Source organism: Perca fluviatilis, chromosome 4 (assembly GCF_010015445.1).
Source record: "Perca fluviatilis chromosome 4, GENO_Pfluv_1.0, whole genome shotgun sequence".
Classification (NCBI taxonomy): Eukaryota; Metazoa; Chordata; class Actinopteri; order Perciformes; family Percidae; genus Perca; species Perca fluviatilis.
In genome coordinates this window covers 28,648,005-28,663,524 of record NC_053115.1, presented here as the reverse complement: position 1 = coordinate 28,663,524, position 15,520 = coordinate 28,648,005, and the positions used below count along the sequence as shown (strand labels likewise).

The 15,520-nt window shown below is 39.1% G+C and overlaps 1 protein-coding gene across 2 annotated transcripts; it reads left to right on the top strand.

Moving 5' to 3' along the window:
* The first annotated feature begins 2,509 nt into the window (after positions 1 to 2,509).
* Positions 2,510 to 14,091, top strand: LOC120557998 (angiotensin II receptor-associated protein). 2 transcript variants are annotated; one of them, XM_039798768.1, is made up of 5 exons: positions 2,510 to 2,667; positions 3,927 to 3,961; positions 4,200 to 4,308; positions 7,601 to 7,808; positions 11,257 to 11,954. In XM_039798768.1, the coding sequence occupies exons 1-5, from the start codon at positions 2,641 to 2,643 to the stop codon at positions 11,328 to 11,330; spliced, it is 453 nt and encodes a 150-aa protein (XP_039654702.1). In that variant the 5' UTR covers positions 2,510 to 2,640; the 3' UTR covers positions 11,331 to 11,954. The 2 variants fall into 2 exon arrangements, with proteins under 2 accessions (XP_039654702.1, XP_039654701.1); XM_039798767.1 differs by lacking the exon at positions 11,257 to 11,954 and adding an exon at positions 12,968 to 14,091 and having other exon boundaries at positions 2,517 to 2,667.
* Positions 14,092 to 15,520: the final 1,429 nt, after the last annotated feature.

The following is a 15,520-nucleotide window of genomic DNA, read 5'->3' as shown; positions in this document are numbered from 1 at the left end:
ACTGAGTACACTATCTGTTTATTTATCGCAAGTAATATCGTTATCGCGATATTCAACAACGTTATCGCATATTTTCCTCATATTGTGCAGCCCTAATACCAATGTATATAAATTGAGTGTGAAAAATGATGTGCTCCAGCATTGCAATCTGTCAATGACTTGGCAAGTCTGTCACAGCAGGTCAGCATGTAGAAGGGATCTTTATTTGCAATTACATCCAAGGATTGCATTTCCTCTGATGGTTAAAAGCATGACCTCAAATTAAATAACATGTCCCACATTTGTCACACTGCAATCTCATTTTGACACTCATATGCATACAAATTCATTCAGCACAGCGTATTCGGACTGCTAAATGTGGTTGTTTGAAAGCATAAATTCTTCAATCAGAGAGGCAAACCTTGAGTCAGGGGTCAGAGGCCAGCAGGAGGTCAGGGTTCACACTGGGGGAAAAAAAAACAGGAGTGCAGGGGCCATCTGCCATGCTTGAGGCACACAATGAATCATTTCCTATAAGGAATAGGAAGCACAAAAGGAATGAGTCAGAATTGTAGAAAAAAATAATCACCGCAAAGGCGTCCCACATTAGCATTTCAAAGATTTGGGCTGCTGCCCTCTTCCACCGGGACTTACAGTGAGTTCAAAGGTCAATAGCGCTTCAATCCAGATATTGACGTCATTTCAGACTCGCAATAGCGAGGAGGGCGAATGTAGGGCTGCTCGATTATGGAAAAAAATATAATCACAATTATTTCGGTCAATATTGAAATCACGATAATTTAACACGATTACTCGTTGAGTTCTGGAAAGATGTTGCAATTATTGAACTTCAAAAAACAGTGGAAAAAGTTAAAAAAACAACAGTAACAAATTTATTTTTTCATTCAGCTAAATAATTGTTTTTCTCGATTATTCTGTTTTTGTGATCATTGGGAGCCGAAATAATAATCGTGATTAAATTTCGATTAATTGCACAGCCCTAGGCGAATGTCAGTGGCAGAACCCAGAAGTGACAAATATTTCATGAATTTGTAAATTTTGAAAAGTGAGAGAGGAGGAGCCAAAAGTGAAAAGGTGAAAGTAGATATCTCTAGTATATGTTACTTATAAAGAGTATTAGCGTGCAACTTTATTCTTGACCTCAGAGATTAGTCAACGTCCCCTTGCTAGTTTTTTCCAGAGCTTTTAAACATGTCGCAAGGTCTTCTCTAGAGGATGGATTTGCTCAGTATAATGTTACCAAAGGCTGGGACTTCAGTCACATAACAACAGGTGAGCGTAGATGAGAGAAAATCATTTACACTACCTGGAATTGGGTACCGGTACCTTTTTTTTTTCCCAGTAGCCTACTTTCTCTCTAATAACGAGTTGATAAAATAAGTCCAAACCTGTTTATGTTTTTAGGGGGAGAGATATCAACTGTTGGTATATTCAACTTCACTAACAATTTTTTGATTGGTATAAAATGTATTTAAGAATAGAAAACATCATACTTCATAAGGTTTGTATTAATAACACGAAGTACAGGCCGGGTCTGGATTTGAGAAACACTGGTCTGCAGCAATGCTGTACTTAAACACAGCACTATTGTTCTGTCAGCATGCTAACTAGGGGTAAGTATGATCTATATCATATATATATATATATATATATATATATATATATATATATATATATATATATATATATGTGTGTGTGTATGTGTGTGTTGGTCAGTTTGTCTGCTTGACAATCCCATTTTGCAGCAATCAAATTGAAGATGAACAAACAGAGTAATGTATCTTTTTAGATAAAACAGACGCTGACAATGTTTCCTTTTGGGGACATAATTTGAAGTTGAAAAAAAAAAAGAAATTGTAACATATTGCAGAATATTGCAATATGTTTAAAATCGCAATAATATCGTAACGTGACATAAGTGTCGTGATGATATCGTATCGCGAGGCGTCTGGTGATTCCCACCCCTACTGTTAACCACGTTCACCAGCTTTAGTTTAGCGCGTTAACGTGCTAAAAGTTGCTAATTAGCACTAAACACAAGACTACCGCTGATGCAGAGCTACAAGCTCTACATATTGTTTAGGAGATTTTTTTCAACTTGCCTATATCAAAACTGATTGATGACTAATTGACTACATATATTTAAAGGTATTCAATATAAACACAAATTGCACTGTGTTCATCTTCAACGTATATGGGTGATTGTATCAAAGGCCACAGTAAGAGCTTTTCAAATGATCACACTGCTGCCGACATGTGATGTGTTGTCAGGTTCATTTACTCAACTGACAAGCAAAAAAAAAAAAAAATTGCCAAATACACAAATATAAATCTCTACAACTTTTAATTCTAAATCCAAATTGCCTATCTTCTATGTTAGAAAAACAAATCAGACTTCAATTTAGAATTTTTAAATGTTTAAACAGACATTCCCGATCATTCACAGTGATGGGGTGGTAGTCACATGGGAGGCAGTCAGGCTGCTGTCACATGGTTTGTGTTTGCAGGCTGATCTGAAGGGAGGAGGAGTTTTTCGGAGAAGTTTGTAACAATCTGCGCAGCTTTTCCTGTAGCCCCCCTGAACAAGTTGAAGCAGTGAAGCGGATAAAGGAAGATCTGCTTTGAACCAAACAGCTTGTTATGGAAATCCCTGCCATAAATCTCAAGGTGAGTTTGCGGTTTTTGCTTGATTGTAATGTTGGACGTGTGTGTGGTAACCTGCTCTTTACAGTTTCTCTGGCGTCTTTGATGCCAACTTTGTTGCTCATTGGTAATCCCTCTGTGTGGCAGCCTGTCTCTGCTTAGGGCACATATCACAGTAAACTAGTCAAATGTGTATTTATTGATTGTTTGTTGTTGTTGTTTGTTCGTTTGTTTTTTATTAAATTGTAGAAGAAAATGTTAGTTATTTGGAATATAGCCTCTAAAAATATGTTAAAGTGCATTTAAAGATCAAAGACCATGCATTTCTGTTGTCAGTGGACAGAGTAAATAACATTATTGGATGTCAGAAACACCAAAATAGTGATACATCTGATCATTAAATGCGATATTAACATGACCTATTTGTGTAGTTCAAACAAAGATGAAACACAAACTGACATACAGTGATTTTGGCAATGGATCTGGAAATACAAAAGTTTCTATTATTTATCACATGAACCACATATTGCCTTCTGATTTCTCCACTTTTTCTGTAAGTAACACATGAGTGAGCTCATGCCTGCAATGTCATGTTCCTTTTTTAAAAGGGAGAACCATTACATTGAATGATGCTTGTGTGCTATTTTTGTAGCTAGGCTAAAAAAAAAGGTTAAAAAATCATCTTGAAAACCTCTTATTCAAAGCTCAAAAAGGTGGACCTAAACATGCAATGTGAAAAGTCAGAAAATAAGTTGTCTAAATGGAGATGTAGGATTACTCACACTGATTTTTCTGGAGAAAATTAGTCATGTTCTGATTCATAACTTGAGTTTAAAAAAAAAGAAAGATTCAAACCAGCACTGTGGAGCCATGAAACACTTTATGGCAGGTACAAATTGATCACGTTTCACGTTTTAGTTCCAGCTCTGATGTTTTTCAAGCTCACATAAACTGAACTGGTTCAGGATCAATTAAAACATTGCTTGGTCTATGGGGTTACAATGTAAAACATAGCGAAAATATGTTCCAGAGTCTAAGGGGGCACTTTCAAATGTCCAACCAACTTCCAAAACCCAAAGAAATCCAGATTTACAATGATATCAAACAGAAAAACAAGGACTCCTCACTATGGAGAGGCTGGAGCCACTGAATGTTTGGAGCTTTTAGTTGATATGATGGATCAATTGTCAACATCGAAATTGTCTGTGGATTGGAAGAGTGCTAGACCACAGGGAAAATATTAAAAAAGGTCTTAACACTTTGTCTTTTGTTCTCTGTCGTAGGCCATAGTACTGGTGCACTGGCTGCTTACAGTATGGTGAGTGGGAGTACAGTTTTTTTTTTTTCACAAACCTGAGGAATTTCTGTCCTCTCCTCTACTCTCTACTCTCTCTCTCTCACACACACACACACACACACACTCACTCACTCACTCACTCACTCACTCACTCACTCACTCACTCACTCACTCACTCTTCAGGCCTACTCTTTCACCTCCACGTCCCATACTTTTGTATTCTTGATGTGTGACTCTATGAATTGTGTGTCTGCCGCAGGGGATGTATGAGTTTGCTGCCCTCGTCTTTTGCTTGGGGAAACTTTGGTGTTTTAGCTGTCGGGGTCTGGGCCATTGCACAGAGGGACTCGATCGATGCCGTGCTCATGGTGAGTCTTCCGCTTGTTTCCTTCACGCAGGCTGCAAACTTAACATCATGTGACGCGTACATGAGTCTAACTATAGGCACAGCAACGCGGATCTGTGCTAACCTATTTGTCTGTGGAATCTAGGACAATCTGTGAGCATCCCTTTGAGAAAGATAGCCTTCTCTTATTTCAGCACAGAACTCCGTAACTATAGGCTTTCATGGTGCATCAGTTTACAGCACTAGGGGCCGTTTCATATTTTAATCTTAATTCCTGCTAAGATCTATTTTAAGCAACAACAAAAAGTTACTCACCACCCTACCCTAACTCTGAACTACGACTCATTTTTTATCCACGGTAACAATCACTGACACCTACTGACCAGTGGCACCAAATGACAAAAAGAGAGCTCATAATTAGCTAACAATGTTGTGGAGCATTTTTTATAGAGTAACCTGTTGGAAATGTATATCAGTGAGGACATCCTCAGCAATTTTTGCTTGTCCAAAGAAACTGACTGATGGACAGTCTTGAATAAAGTACTTGAAAGCAATACTTGAGGTACAAGTATCTTACCAGAAAATGACTTTGGTAGAAATTAAAGTCACCTTTTTAGAATACCACTTGAGTAAAAGTCTTAAAGTATCTGGTATTTGCTGTACTTAAGTATCAAAAGTAACTTTCTGATATTAAATGTACTTCATTATAAAAAGTAAAAGTAAAAAACCTTGTTAATGAACTTTATTGTGGCTTCCTTATAGTAAATTGTAATATTCAGGGGTTCCACACCTTCTTAAACCTCAAATTCAAAGGCTAACATTAACATAGAGAAAAAAAAATCTTTTTTTGTTGTTGATTCTTTCACTTGTACGATTTTTAGTAATGAGTAACGAAGATGCTTAGAGGGAATGTAGTGGAGTCAAAGTAAACGTTTTCAGAAGTATAAATAACGAAGTGAAGTACAGATAGGTGAAAATTCTACTTAAGTGCAGTAACAACACTAATGATGAGTAAGCAGAAGAGAGCCACAGCCTCTCAGCTCTATACTGAGATGTTATGCTACTGGAAGGTTTTTGTGTTGTTACAGTCGTCGCTGAATTTACCCAGCAAACGTCCTTTTATTGTAACTGTTGGATTCCTCCAGAAGATAAACCGTTTCTGCTGGGGAGAACAGAGCTGAGCAATGTGACGCGGTTGCTCGGTCAGCCATGTTTGTTTACTTTTTAAAGAGTCTTAATTTACCCAGAATTCATGGCAAGTGAGTCCTGCTTAACCCTTGTGTTTTCCTCGGGTCAAATTTGACCCATTTTCAACGTAAAAAAGAAAAGAAATGGGTTTCTTTCAACCAAATTGCCCAAAAGTAACATGGATTAAATGGTTTCAAAACGGTGTCCTGACTAAACTTTGACATAAATCAGTCTGTGATCCACTCAGCATCCTCTGATCTTAACTATTATGCAGGTGTAAAACTTATTAAACCAACACAAGTTGGTGTTAGTGGTGCATATACAGTTAGTGACCAAATCGTTTAAATTTTTTTAAAAGCATCAGAAAAAGCGCAAAAAAAAAGTTCCTTTTCAATTTTGACGTGGAAGGACAACGAGTTGAGATGACGGGAAGACAACACGAGGGTTAAGATCGTCAAGAACTAGACAGATTTGTGCAGCAGATGAATTCAGACATCTATCTGAAGTCTGACTATTAGTTACATCTAAGCATTAGTCAAAGTCTTTCATTGTGGAATCGCTGGCTGTGAAGGGGTGTTACATGCCAGACAAATACAGAGAGAGTCAAGAAATAAATGGCTCTCCAGTGTCTCGTTCAATGACACCTTTTGACAGTGTTGGATTCTGACTGTCATTGCCATTGGGAAGTAATGGCCGTTTTACAGTAGCCACAGCCAAGCTGGCGCGCCAGCAAGATCTACGTCATTTTGACGTCTCAGAGGCCAGGACTCTCAGAGCTTAGACAGTATATAAACTGGACCAACAGATCCCGCTGCTCTGGACGGAGACCAGCGAAGGATATTAGAAGCACTTTTCCGGTGAGCGCTAGCGTTCCTGAGCAGCCTCCAACTGAGCTTGAAGACGTAGATATGACGTGAGCAACCTATCTGAAAGTTGTAAGTCTTCTGGTAGCTGTGCCAAGAGAAATCTCAATCATTCCCAATCTTACAGAGACGGAGAGCGTAGGTATATGTAAGGAGATAACATAAGCACAGGCTAATTATTGCTAACTAAAATGCTAGTTAACATTAGTAATTAAACTTAAACAGCTAATGTAAGTCGAAACTGCCTGCAAGCTTCTCCTGTACTATACGGTAATTCCTCTACTATGCGACAGTAAGTCGCGTGGTTATGACACAATCGTTAGCCTATTTTTATAAAAACGTCTGCTACGAAGCCATAACGTGAGGTACAAGGTAATGGAGCCTTTTATACATTGTCGTGTTTCTTGAGAAATAAACAATGGACAAATAGTCTTTAAACGCTTCAGATGTAAAGTTATTCACTGTCAAAGTGGTGCCAAAATGAATGGCAGTCAATGGGATGCTAACGGGAGGTGATCGCTTTGTAGCATCAAAATGGCGCCATAGGAGCTACGCGTTCTGAAGCAAAGCTTACCCCCTTGTCTCAGAGTGACTGCAAGTCTCTCTTGTAAACTTACTGGGTTAAGATGAGCTCTTTTATGGTGAATGAAAGGCTTGATCCGACGAAGTAGGCCTAAGTCATCGAATCAAATCGAAGCATTGACAGCAATGCTGCTGCCAGTTCTGCCTCTGTTTACCTTTTTCTTCTTCTTCTAAAAAAAAAATCATTTATGCACTGGATTCTTCGTGGTTGAGGGTGCAGCTTCATATCAAAGTCAAAAGACTCCAGGCTTCACTTTCTCAAATGTCTTAAGTCATTTCAGTGTATCTTTTTGTTAACTAATCAAATATTTATCTCCCATTTCTGGCTTTGGGAAAATGCTTTCTCATCCCATAATATGGATTTGACTATCCCAGAAAATAGAATGTCAACGGAAAAATGTCTAAATGCAGGGTTTTTTCTTTTAATTTTATTATTGCATTTTCCATTCTGACTTTCTGGCACCACTTAGGTTTTTATCTCATTTCCCCTCAGAAATCTTTATTGTTGTTGTCATCAGAATTGGCTTAATGACTTTATTTTCCTCACATGGTATGTTGCAAGGAATCTTTCCCTGTGGTTTAATTACAGAGATGTGTTGGCCCTTCAGAGCATGAGCGCCCTTTCCGTACTGACGTATACGGTGAGTCAAGAAGCCTGACGTTTTTTTCTTTTTCCTGTAGTTTCTGTTGGGGATGGTGGTGACGATATTGACCGACATCATCCATTTTGGGATCTTTTACCCGCGGTATGACTTAGCGACAGAGACTGGAAGCACGTTTCGCTTCAGCCAGGGAATGGCCATCCTCAACCTGCTGCTCAAACCTGCGTCCTGCTTCTTCGTCTACCAAATGTACCGCGAGCGTGGAGGAGATTACAACGTTAACTTTGGTAAGTGTTGCAAGATGAGTCAAGTGCAGTAACGTGAGGAGTTTGCAGACTTTTGAGGAAGTTGTTGTATGCCACTATAGGGCTGGTTATTAAAAAAGGACTGCACAGATTTTTTAGGATGGGAGTTAGTAAAAAAAAAAAAAAATAAGATTCTTACAGTGAAAACTGATGCTATCTTGCATCATACTGGGATTCAATCATTATTTAATGACCTACGTGTGATGTAATTTCCTTTTGAGGAGCAGATGACATGCAAAAAAACTCATTACATAAAAAAAACAAGGTTTTATTGAGTGTGCACATCGTCATTACCAAACCAGTAAGAAATATCTGAGGTTTCCTCCTCCCCACACACACAAAAAAAAAAAAAAAATGATCCCCAGCCCTGAGTGTGACCAAAGCTGGAGGTACGGTGTGATGCATGTGTCCTGAGGCACTTTGAGATCCTCCCTATGTTTTATGCTGTTTGTTATGAAAGGCCTGCCAAGTGCAGCACACACAGTGGGAAGACTCTGCTAAACCACTGGCAGATGATTCCACAGTCAAACTAATTAGTTACAATCACAAGACTTCCAATCCAGCAAGATATCTGAGCTGCGATTCGGCCGGGCAGGGAAATAATTTCTCCACGAGTTGTTTATAACATTTGTGTGTCATCCTGGCCACCAGTTTATACTGCATGCAGGAACATATTAAACCCATGCTGGCTGAAAAAAGTATGATCTGCCTTGATAGAAAAATAGCCCCGGATTGATGTGAAAGAAACAGAGATGGAGTCCAGAGCTGCATGTTTGTGCACAGAAATAGAAGTTTTGTGGCATTCCTGGCCGTTGAGTACATATTTGTTTATTCATTTAGGAAGGGACAGTGCACATTAATTAACATGAGCACTTGAGGCCAACATGTAAATGTGCCTGATTTAGCCCCACAGGCTAATTTTCATCAGCAGTCCCTAGCAGGTTGACATTAAAAGAAAAAATACAAGAGCACATCCGCACATAACACAGAGAAAAGAATCTCTCACCTTGTGGGCAAACTAATGATACGTACACCTCTTCCATTGACTGGTCAGGAGATACTCAAGATGTGATCTTTGATTAGCCGTGTGTGGCCATTGATTTTGGGGACTTGGACTCGCTCTGCGAGAGAGCTTTTCCATCAGAAATCCCACTGAGCTGCGACGTCTTGAAGTCCTTGAAAATGTTACTCATGCCTTCATTTATAAGGACTACTCAAACATGGCTGTGTTCATCCTTTGTAGTTTATGATTTGATGTTAGTAGTGAGAATGGTTCCATACAGGGAACTTTGAGCTAGTGAGCTTTTCTTGCCTTCATAAAAAGAACAAAAAATAAACCCACAAGTGTGTCATTTATTATTAACTGTCATATCACCAGCTAAGAAAGTAATTTATTGCACTACACTCTACGATAAGTAACGCAATTTCTCCTGCATTGCGAGCAACACTGCAGTCTCCTGATTGTCCTGTTTGGAGGATAATTGAATATTGATGAATCTGCTCAGTCTGTGGTTCTGCTTTAATGCCACAGACACGCAGCAGGTACATCCATTAGACTGTGATTGGCTGCGCGGTGACTGATGAGTGCAGCTAATGTTAGTTTCAGACAATGTGTGTTTTAATTGCTGTCTGATTGCATAGCTGGCATTAACATGGTTCCCTGCTGCACCAAGGTGTGTGTGTGTGTGTGTGTGTGTGTGTGTGTGTGTGTGTGTGTGTGTGTGTGTGTGTGTGTGTGTGTGTGTGTGTGTGTGTGTGTGTGTGTGTGTGTGTGTGTGTGTGTGTGTGTGTGTGTGTGTGTGTGTGTGTGTGTGTTCTTGTTTAACATATTATTCGTGGGGCCCAAAAACCGGGAGTCCAGTATACTTGTGGGGTCCCGACAGCTTAGTGGGGCCAAAATGCTGGACCCCACAAGTTTAAAGGGCTGTTTGAGGGTTAAGACTTGGTTTTAGGACTAGGGTTAGAATTAGGTTATGGTTAGGGTGAGGGTAAGGGTTAAGGTTAGGCATTTAGTTGTGATGGTTAAGGTTAGGGTAAGGGGCTAGGGAATGCATTATGTCAATGACGGGTCCCCACAAAGATAGTGCCGCAAACCTGTGTGTGTGTGTGTGTGTGTGTGTGTGTGTGTGTGTGTGTGTGTGTGTGTGTGTGTGTGTGTGTGTGTGTGTGTGTGTGTGTGTGTGTGTGTGTGTGTGTGTGTGTGTGTGTGTGTGTGTGTGTGTGTGTGTGTGTGTGTGTGAGACTTGTTTTTTTTATTTTTAAGTTGGTGATTAGAATAAGGTCTGTACGACTGAGCAATCACTCATTTATCATTAAATGAACATTGTTCAAGCATCGCTATAACTAGGCATGTCAGGCTTTGGATTTCTTTACATGCTAAAGCAGTGTGCATGGGACTGTAGTAAGTGTAAGCAGTACTGTATATGAGTTATGCAAAAAAGAAAGAAAAAATGGTAAGAATGGATTAAACGGTGTGGTATCTTCTCTAATGTAAGCTGCAAACATTAGCATGCCCAACTAACTAGCTCACCACCTATAGTAGTAGGCTAACGTTAACTACTTCTGAGGCTGACCCTTTTGCAGGTTTCAACTGGCGATGGCGTTTTTTAACCAACTCGCTGACTTAACGTTAATTAGCGAACTAGCTATATCTGCCAGCAATGCTCGTCACAGCCGAGGAAATGGACATTCATGAGAAGCCTGCTTTTGTTTACATCTGTTTGCTTGGACCCGTTGTGCCACAAATTACCACTAATTTTGAGTGGTAAAATCAAAAAATCTGGGGCGACCTCTAGCTCACCCAGTAAGAGCGTGCGCCCCATGTAGGCTGAGTCCTTTGCAGCGGCCCGGGTTTGAATCCGACCTGCGTCCCTTTGCTACGTGTCCTCCCCCATCTCTCTCCCACCTTTCCTGTCTATCCACTGTCACTATGTAATAAAGGGGAGAAAAAATAATAATAATAATCTTAAAAAAAATCTGTTGTTATCACTGTCACATGTGTATATATAAACTGTGCCAGCCAGGATGACCATAAAGCTGGATAGGCATAGCAACAGTAACTAAGGGAGGGCGGGGCTACGCTAACTGTTAATTACCTGCAGTGCATTTCCCCTGAATGTTCTCAGCTGGCTTGTAGTGACATTTCAATTTGATGAAGTTATCAGTATATCCATTATAAAAATAATAATAACTTTATAAAAATTGATAAATACCTTTTGATAATTGCTAATAACTGAATCTGTGCCCCCTAAATTCCCCACAATGTGTAATCCTCATGCATTCCGCTGTTCTTTTCTTGCATGTCGTCATTTCTAACATCCCATGCTTTTTGTCATGTGAACACTGGTGTTGTCTCATGTTTTTCCTGTTATGATTTGACTTTTTGTCTTGTGTCTCTTCTCTTCTCCACTGCTGACCTTTGACCTCTCAGACTTAGAGACCTCTCTGGACAGTCGATGCACGACGGATAGTGGTGACAGTGCTTTTATTGGCCGCCGCTATTGATTCCTGGCTTCTTCCTCATTTTTTTTTTTTCACCATTTCTCTTCTCCAATCATCCTCTCCCACACAGGAAGTAAGATTGCAAATCAGGCTGCAGGACATAAAAGAAACTGACTTTTTTTTTTATCTTGGTATTTCTTTCCCAATTGTTATCTTAATGTTCTGTCGTCCATCTTTTTCTATTTAGTTATTTATATGAATTCACCTGTCAATTCCCACCTTAATCAGTCCTCATTACCCTCCCATACCTGCTTGCATAGCTGTGTTTGTCAGTACAGTGTGTTTGTATTCATGTCTATTGCATTATATGTGTTTATATCTTTCTGAAAGTTTGTATCTGTATGTATGTATTATTCATATTTTTACTCTCCAGACACCTCATTTGTGTTTGCGTATTCTGTTTGCATATATTTAAAGCAGAGCTGCATGATGTTGCACTTTCTCAAATCAGCCTAATTAAAGTAATGTTGACTTATAATAGCCGATGAATATGACCTGTTGTCTGCACACTCAGAGTAGGACTTAAGTTATTGAAGGTTTGTTGAGCAACATGATGCAGTTTTTTAATGTACTTTTTTAGAATTATTAATGTACTTTTTATCTTGCAAATTAAAATAATAAACATCACAGTTGTGCAGTATTAGTAAAATGAATATATGCTTTAGCAAATCATCCAATCCCTCTGCAATGAAAGTGCTTGTTTGGTATTAATATGTGCATGTTTGTCAGACAGTCATAGGACTCTGGGCCATGCAGACGTAAGAGTGAGCAGGCCTTTGAACTTCCTAAACCATCGCCATTGGTATTCTGTCCGTGTCAGAGTTGCGGCTGTTTGTTTTAGAGTATCATGGGGGTCTTGTAAGACTTTTCAGATGGATTATGTCCGTAAACTGCCTCCTTAGAAATAATTATAAAGCATGTTTACATGAAGTATAAAGCATTCAGGAACTTGCATGGTTAGTTTTTGGGTAAACATGTATTAGAAGATTCAGCTCACATGAGATGTTTCAGGCCGATTCTCAGATCATTGATGGCAGCCTGTTCCTGAGGTCAGTTTCTCTTAAATGGGCTGCAGAACAAGTAGCTAATCACACAGTAGTGGATTTTAAAAAGTGCGTGATGAAATGGGTGGAATTTCAGCACTACTCAAAAGATTAAAAAAATAAATTACAAAAATTGAATTTGCGGTTTTCCTACCCCATTGTCAATTAAGTGTGTGCTTTACTGTATGTTGGCAAAGACCGTTTCCAACAGTAATCTATATTTTGTCCAGAGAGGGCCAGGTGCTCAAGTCAAGTTAACAAATCTACCTAACTTTTTCATGAATCTGTTTGAAGATGTGAGTGTAAGAAAGAAAAAGAAGAAGCGTTCTAATGATTCTTTTCTTGTGTAAACAGAGTTAAAATGTATATAGCAACATCCATAATTAGTCGTAGTGATTCTAAGCAGATAGGATTATGAAGTGTGTGTGTGTGTGTGTGTGTGTGTGTGTGTGTGTGTGTGTGTGTGTGTGTGTGTGTGTGTGTGTGTGTGTGTGTGTGTGTGTGTGTGTGTGTGTGTGTGTGTGTGTGTGTGTGTGTGTGTGTGTGTGTGTGTGTGTGTGTGTGTGTTAGTTAAAGACTTTTGGCTTGTCTCTGCAGGTTTCCCCTCTGTATCGCGAAACCGAGATGCCTACCAGTCCATTGACCAACAGGATGAGTCTTCCAGCCCAGCCAATCCCTTCAACCCGGCCCAGGAAAGCAAACCAGCAGTCCGCACATACTGAGAGAACCAGGCAGTGGACAATGCAGTGCTTTCCTTTTGAATTTTCTATGCAGCAGCACAGTGCTTAGGGGCAATTTTTTGCAATCGTTTCCACATTTGTCCCAGTGTTTTGTACAGTTGGGTCTGCTGTAGATTGCAGCCCTGACAGCAATTTGAATACTTTTATTATGGTAAATCATTAGCTCCGTATGGCTTTAAGAATTAAATGTGGCTTAATTAAACCCATTTGAATTTTTTCTTCAAAGGTTGCAATGTTTTTTTTGCTGAGCGGGCACATCACTGCTGAAAAATACAGAGGAAGCACTGCTCTACCACTCCCATGCTGTGTTCCTGTTGTTACCACCTACTTATTTTGGTAGAGGGCTGATGAATGGAACTGTTGTGTCAGTTAACTTTTTTCTAAGTTAGTCATTTTTACAAACGTGGCACTTACACACATTAAGAGTCTTTCTCTTTGTGATCTGTAAATTATTACATTCTCATTGTATGCAGTATTTAATTATTATTTTCCAATTCCTCTTTTGCTTTATGGTACGGCAATGCTTGAAGCAGAGGACCGTTTTTAACACGAGAGAGTTGGAATGAATGTTCAATGTTGTGCCTTACAAGCAACCTTGTTCCTTTGTACTTTTTCAACTCATACGAGCTATAAAATCCTTTGACTGAGTTGAAGACCAAATTGAAGTTGGAGGCTTTTCTTTTCATAACTGAGCAAGAAATAAGTAAGACCTTCATAGTGCAGTGCAGCACACAGACGGCACTGTTCACTTATCTTGATGTGCAATGTCCGTATTAAATCTACTGTTATCTACCAATGTAACTATGAAAAAATTAAACGTAAAACTACGATTTTTGAGAAAAAAAGAAAAACATGAATATGAATTTCTCATTTCAAAACCATTTCAAATTTATCATTCTTTTTATTGTCATAAAAGTAAAGGGCCTCTTGACTGCCATAAACACTCACACTGAAACTTGTTTCAATAAATTATAGACCACATACTGTGCAGCCTCTGATTGCTGTTGATCTGTTTAAATATGTTCCTACTGCATTAGGACAGCAGATATGAAACAGTTTTGTCACATTACAAATGATAAATGAAGGGTTTTAAACCTTGAAATGTTCACACTAAATATTTGCAGTGAACCGTGTGTAATATTGCACATTATTTATAGAACACTGAATCAAGTCTGCGCTCACAGCTGTAGAGTGTATAGATTCCATAATGGTGATAGTGGTTAGAGCGTAAGTAAAGCGGACACTGTGGCTGCAGGGTTGGTTTTACTGACTGATAGTGTCATTTGGATTGCATCATTTGGATTTTTGTTTTTTTATTACAGTCCGTTGTGACAGCGATGATGTGGTAACTGTGTTGGTCACATCATGTGAAATGAACACGGCTGTAGTACCTACCAGGGAATCTCCAGTCCTATATAGTCTGCCGTTTATGTATAGACCATAAAAGGCCCCTCATTTGCTTACGTGCCTCACGTAATTATACCTTAATTCAAGAAAAACTAGCCTAGACTGTCTTTGTGATCAAATCATAACCTATAGTTCCACATCCAGTGAGCCTATAAGAACCCCCCTTACCAAATCACTGCGATACCACATGAAGTACTCTTAACAGCTCTGTGTAATGACTTGACAAAATGGCGCCATCATGGACAAAAAGTGAGAATTTGCAACAATACTTTGTCGCACTTTGACAACAAATAATCGAGGACTTGGTGCCTGGTGCTTGCAGATTATGTTGGATTGAGAAAGACCTGCAGAAAGGCAACAACATTTTTTTCTGTAAATCCCTTCTTAATAAATAAACTATATTTAAAAAGCTACATTTTTGTACCAGGAACCCTGAATGTAGGTATGAGTTAGCAATTCAGAGGCCACTTTAATAAAGCTAAATGATTAATTACAGTATGTCCTGTAAGAGATTTCAAAATTTTTATATTTTACTATGAAAAAAGTCATAACGTATGGTTAAAAAAAATTATAATATCTTGATACCTCTAATTGATACCTGGGAAAACTGTAGAAGTAGCTAACATGAACACCAAGAAAACACTTTTTCTTTTTCCTCATGCTGTTTCTTTTGCTTCAAGGTTCATCCTAAAGTAAGGCAGCTACAGTAGCTTCAGTTTACAGGGGCTGGGGGCTCTTGGATTGCGTCCACGCGGCTCTCACAGACGTTCCTCAACTCATCAAATACTGGCGCTTACCCTGCTTTTATTTATCCAACCGGACAAGACAATTATCTTCCTGATTTTCCTGTACTCGCCTTTTTTTGCACTCCACTGTGCACATTCCCAAAGTTAAACCAGCTAGAGCTTTTTTTAAAGAGTGCCAAAACTTGTCAAAACTCAACCCGGCCACTAGGTACAATATACACTGCAACAGCACTTGATTTAAAATGCCGAGGAATGTA